The 5,861-nt window shown below is 46.9% G+C and overlaps 1 protein-coding gene across 15 annotated transcripts in view; it reads right to left on the bottom strand.

Annotated features, from left to right (window-relative positions):
- PHACTR4 (phosphatase and actin regulator 4) overlaps positions 1-5,861 on the bottom strand; it is a 148,808-nt gene that overhangs the window by 21,874 nt on the left and 121,073 nt on the right. For all 15 annotated transcript variants that reach the window (XM_017856373.1, XM_017856378.1, XM_017856371.1 and 12 more), the window contains one exon: positions 3,751-3,904. In XM_017856373.1, coding sequence (XP_017711862.1) covers positions 3,751-3,904 — 154 coding nt within the window. The remainder of the gene's footprint in view (positions 1-3,750; positions 3,905-5,861) is intronic.

Genomic DNA, 5,861 nt, shown 5'->3' on the forward strand with positions numbered 1-5,861 from the left:
CCCGGCCACTTTTTTTTTTTTTTTTGAGAGGGAATCTCCCCTTGTCACCCAGGCTGGAGTGCAGTGCAAGCTCCGCCTCCCGGGTTCACGCCATTCTCCTGCCTCAGCCTCCTGAGTAGCTGGGACTACAGGCGCCCACCACCATGCCTGGCTAATTTTTTGTATTTTTAGTAGAGACGGGGTTTCATCGTGTTAGCCAGGATGGTCTTGATCTCCTGACCTTGTGATCCACTCACCGTGGCCTCCCAAAGTGCTGGGATTACAGGCGTGAGCCACCACCTCCGGTCATGATTTATCTCTTTTGTTTTTGGTAATTTTTCAAACTACCGTATAATAAACATGTCTTTCTTCACTTTTTTTTGAGACAAGGTCTAGCTCTGATGACTGGGCTGGAGTGCAGTAGGGCATGAGCACAGCTCACTGCAGTCTTGACCTCCTGAGCCGACCCTGAACCCCTCCTGGGCTCAAGCAATCCCCCTGCCTCAGCCTCCTGAGTAACTGGGACCATAAATATGTGCCATCACGTCTGGCTAAGTTTTTTGTTTTTTTGTCGAGACAGGGTCTTGTCATGTTGCCTCGAACTCCTGGGCTCAAGTGATCCACCCACCTCAGCCTCCCAAAGTGCTGGGATTACAGGAGTGAGCCACTGTGCCCAAACTTCTCCCTTAATTTCAAAGTAGTCAGACCACAGAGGTCATACAGGATGATAATTATCTTTAAGTAAAGAAATTGCAGGCCGGGCGCGGTGGCTCAAGCCTGTAATCCCAGCACTTTGGGAGGCCGAGACGGGCGGATCACGAGGTCAGGAGATCGAGACCATCCTGGCTAACATGGTGAAACCTCGTCTCTACTAAAAATACAAAAAACTAGCCGGGCGAGGTGGCGGGCGCCTGTAGTCCCAGCTACTCCGGAGGCTGAGGCAGGAGAATGGCATAAACCCGGGAGGCGGAGCTTGCAGTGAGCTGAGATCCGGCCACTGCACTCCAGCCCAGGTGACAGAGCAAGACTCCGTCTCAAAAAAAAAAAAAAAGAAATTGCAGAGAACAATTTCTGCATCCAAAAAAAGTGTCTATTAGAAGACAAAGAGAAAACCTGCCCTGAGGTACAGCATACACAGTAAAGCCAGGTGTCTTTTTTTTTTTTTTTTTTTCTTGAGACAGGGTCTTGCTCTGTCACCCAGGGTGGAGTGCAGTGGTGCAATCACAGCGTACTGCAGCCTTGATCTCTAGGGCTTAAGTGATCCTTCTACCTAAGCTCCCAGAATAGCTAGCTGGACTAGAGGTATGTGCCACCATGCCCAGCTAATTTTTTAATTTTTTGTACAGATGGGATCTCACTGTGTTACCCGGTTTGGTCTGAAACTCCTGGGCTCAAGTGATCCTCCCACCTCAGCCTCCCAAAATGTTGGGATTATAGGTGTGAGCCACCTTGCCCAGCCAAAACCAGGTATCTGCAATAGTACAGAAAAAGATATTTTAATTAGTAGACATGATCAATTAATTATTTTGTAGGGAACTGTGCCATGAGTTCCAGCTCCTTATCCTCTCTTTATTGGGAGAAATATCTGTGTCAAATAAAAACCTGTCTATACAACCTGGATTCTTAAGGTGTTACATATGCAGAAAGCTGGCTCGCATTCAGTTTCTCTATACTTTTGGTTCCAGTTGACTTGAAAAATATACTAACATTTTGAAAGGAGGCAGTTACATGGAACATACGAAACAGATATAATGCAAATATGGGTGTGACTGTTAATTGGGTTAGCATCTTATGGTTGAGCAACCAGATAAAAAAAGTGACAGAGAAGCTTTTCTGTTCTGGTAACCGTTCTGATTTCTGTAGAAACTTTTGCAAAACCTTATGTCTATCTCATGGTTTGAAGCTCTCACAGGCTGGCTGGCAGTGGTGGCTCACACCTGTAATCCCAGCACTTTGTGAGGCCAAGGTGGGTGGATCTCTTGAGGTCAGGAGTTCGAGACCAGGCTGGCCAACATGGTGAAACCCCATCTTTACTAAAATAACAAAAATTAGCCAGATGTGGTGGTATGCGCTTGTAGTTCCAGCTACTCGGGAGGCTGAGGCAGGAGAAGCACTTGAACCCGGGAGGCAGAGGTTGCAGTCAGTCAAGATCGTACCACTGCACTCCAGCCTGGGTGACAGAGTGAGGCTCCATCTCAAAAATAAAATAGGCCAGGCACTGTGGCTCACGCCTGTAATCCCAGCACTTTGGGAGGCCGAGACGGGTGGATCACGAGGTCAGGAGATCAAGACCATCCTGGCTAACATAGTGAAACCCCATCTCTACTAAAAATACAAAAAATTAGCTGGGCGTGGTGGTGGGCGCCTGTAGTCCCAGCTACTCGGGAGGCTGAGGCAGGAGAATTGCTTGAACCCTGGAGGTGGAGGTTGCGGTGAGCCGAGATGGCACCACTGCACTCCAGCCTGGGCGACAGAGCGAGACTTAGTTTCAAAAAAAATAAATAAATAAAATAAAATAAAATAAAGCTCTCACAGGCAGCTACACCTTCAATTTCCAAATTCTTAGAGGATACCCAACTGTATACAATATACTTTTTGTTTCTTTTCTTTTCTATTTTTTTTTTTTTTTTTGAGATAGAGTCTCACTCTGTCGCTCAGGCTGGAGTACAGTGGCGCGATCTCGGCTCACTGCAGCCTCTGCCTCCCGGGTTCAAGCAATTCTCCTGTCTCAGCCTCCCGAGTAGCTGGGACTATAGGCACATGCCACTATGCCTGGCTAATTTTTGTATTTTTAGTAGAGATGGGGTTTCACCGTATTGGTCAGGCTGGTCTTGAACTCCTGATCTCAGATGATCTGCCTGTCTTGGCCTCCCAAAGTGCTAGGATTATAGGCGTGAGCCACCGCACCCAGCCTCTTTTCTTTCCTTTTTTTTTTTTATAAAGATAGTTAGATGCCACGTGGTAGGTGGCAATGCCTTGTATGTGTGTTGTCAGGCCCAAAGGGACTCTTCCATCCTTGTCAAGTGGAGTGCTAACCTTCTCACCTTTCACACAAAACCCAGTATGTATTTTTAAAAATTATACTCAAAATGATGGGTGTGGTGGCTCACACCTACAGTCCCAAGACTTTCAGAGAGCAACGTGGGAGGAATGTTTGAGGCCATGAGTTCGAGACCAGCCTGGGAAACACAGACCCTGTCTCTACAAAAAAATTACAAAAATTAGAAGGGCCTGGTGGCACATGCCAGCTATTCAAGAGGCTGAGGTGGGAGGGTGCCTTGAACCCGAGAGTTGGAGGCGGTGAGCCATGATTGAACCACTGCACTCCAGTGGTTCAAAAAATTACACTAAAAAAGATAAATGAATACTCCATGACAAAGTAAACATATAGGCTAGGTGTAGGGGATCACGCCTGTAATCCCAGCATTTTGGGAGGCCAAGGTGGGTGATTATTTGCGGCCAGCAGTTGAGACCAGCTTGGTCAACATGGCGAAATCCTGTCTCTGCTAAAAATACAAAATTAGCCTGGCCTGCTGGCGGGTGCCTATAACCCCAGCTACTCAGGAGACTGATGCACGAGAACTGCTTGAACCTGGGTGATGGAGGTTACAGTGAGCTGAGATTGCGCTATTGTACTCCAGCCTGGGTGACAGAGCAAGACTGTCTCAAAAAAACAAAACAAAACAAAACAAAAAACCAACACATCTAACAACATCTAACACAAATACTGGCATAACCAAATCAATCAAGCGAATCTAAGCAAAGGCCTACCGGATCAGTGTGTTTCCAATCTGGTGCCGTATTTCATTCCACTCCTCCTTGCTTTTACAAGGCCAAGAATTCAGGTTCAACTCGGGTTCACTGGGTCTGTGGTTCAACTTCATTGCCAATGTGTCTTTCCTCTTCACTTTGTTGGCGAGAGCACCTTTGCACACAGGGAAGAAAAATATGTAGAACTTGAGGCTTAAAGCCAAAGGTTCAACCTTACCTGGAGCTAGGCAAGAGTCTGAACAAATACAGTATTTAATTCCCAGTTCCCACCTGGCCTCAAATGATCCAGCCAGACACTGAGGTGGGGGTAAAGCTAAAGACACCTAAAAATCTTTTAGCCAGATGGACTCAGATGGTTAAAAGGTATCTTTTCTCTTCTATCAGGCCTCTACATTTTCCTCCTTGATAAGAGTTGCTATAGGAGAGAGGATCTAAGCATGGGACAGCCCTCTGAATTAAAACATAAAGGCTTTCATACTAACACCTCATAGTCTGGTCTATTTTTAAAGCTGCCTTTCTACTTTATCAGGATTTAGTTATTTGCAAAGATGTGCGGGTATGAACATGTTTATTTTTCTCTGTCCTATGGCAATAAGTTCATTAGACCAAAGGGAAAACATCACTTTTATCTTTTAGCCCATGTGCCACCTTTTCTCTACTCCATATTGCCTTTTTTTTTTCTTTGAGACGGAGTTTTTGCTCTTGTTGCCTAGGCTGGAGTGCAGTGGCATGATTTTGGCTCATTGCAGCCTCCGCCTCCTGGGTTCAAGTGATTCTCCTGCCTTAGCCTCCTGAGTAGCTGGAATTATAGGCGTGCATCACCACGCCCAGCTAATTTTTTGTAGTTTTAGTAGAGATGGGGTTTCATCATGTTGGCCAGGCTGGTCTTGAACTCCTGACCTCAGGTGATTCACCCACCCCGGCCTCCCAAAGTGTAGGGATTACAGGCATAAGCCACCGTGCCTGGCCTCTTTTTTTTTTTTGAGATGGAGTCTTGCTCTGTTGCCCAGGCTGGAGTGCAGGGGCACGATCTTGGCTCAGTGCAACCTCCACCTCCTAGGCTCAAGCAATTCTGCTGCCTCAGCCTCCTGAGTAGCTAGGGTTATAGGTGCCCGCTACCACGCCTGGCTAATTTTTTTTTTTTTTGCAATGGAGTCTTGCTCTGTGACCCAGGCTGGATTGTAGTGGTGCAGTCTTGGCTCACTGCGACCTCTGCCTCCCGGGTTCAAGCAATTCTCCTGCCTCAGCCTCCTGAGTAGCTGGGATTACAGGCACCTGCTACCATGCTCAGTCAATTTTTTATTTTTAGTAGAGACGTAGTTTCACCATGTTGGCCACGCTAATCTGGAACTCCTGATCTCAGGTGATCCGCCTGCCTCAGCCTCCCAAAGTGTTGGGATTATAGGTGTGAGCCACCGTGCCCGGCCATGCCTGGCTCATTTTTTGTATTTTTAGAAGAGATGGGGTTTCACCATGTTGGCCAGGCTGGTCTCAAACTACTAATCTCACCAACCTCAGCCTCCCAAACTGCTGGGATTAGAGGCACTTAGGTGAATAGTTTTAAAATTGGGGGCAATCAAAAACCTGAAATTAGTACAGCCATTATGGAAAACAGTACGGAGGTTCCTCAAAAAACTGAAAATAGGCCAAATGAGGTGGCTCATGCTTGTAATGCAGCACATTGGGAAGCCAAGGCAGGAGGATTGCTTGAGGCTGGGAGTTTGAGATCAGTCTGGGCAACACAGCAAGACTCCGTTTCTACTTAAAAAACAAAACAAGACCAACAAAACACCCTTAAAAATAAAACTACGGGGCCAGGCGTGGTGGCTCACACCTGTAATCCCAGCACTTTGGGAGGCCGAGGCGGGCGGATCACGAGGTCAGGAGATCAAGACCATCCTGGCTAACATGGTGAAACCCCGTCTCTACTAAAAATACAAAAAAAAAAAAAAATAAACAAAAAAAAAAAAAAAAACTACTGGGCCAGTCGCAGTGGCTCATGCCTGTAATCCCAGCACTCTGGGAGGCCAAGGTGGGTGGATCACTCGGTCACGATCAAGAGATCGAGACCATCCCGGCCAACATGGTGAAACCCCGTCTTTACTAAAAAA

Source organism: Rhinopithecus bieti, unplaced genomic scaffold (assembly GCF_001698545.2).
Source record: "Rhinopithecus bieti isolate Rb0 unplaced genomic scaffold, ASM169854v2 scaffold_41082, whole genome shotgun sequence".
Taxonomy (NCBI): Eukaryota; Metazoa; Chordata; class Mammalia; order Primates; family Cercopithecidae; genus Rhinopithecus; species Rhinopithecus bieti.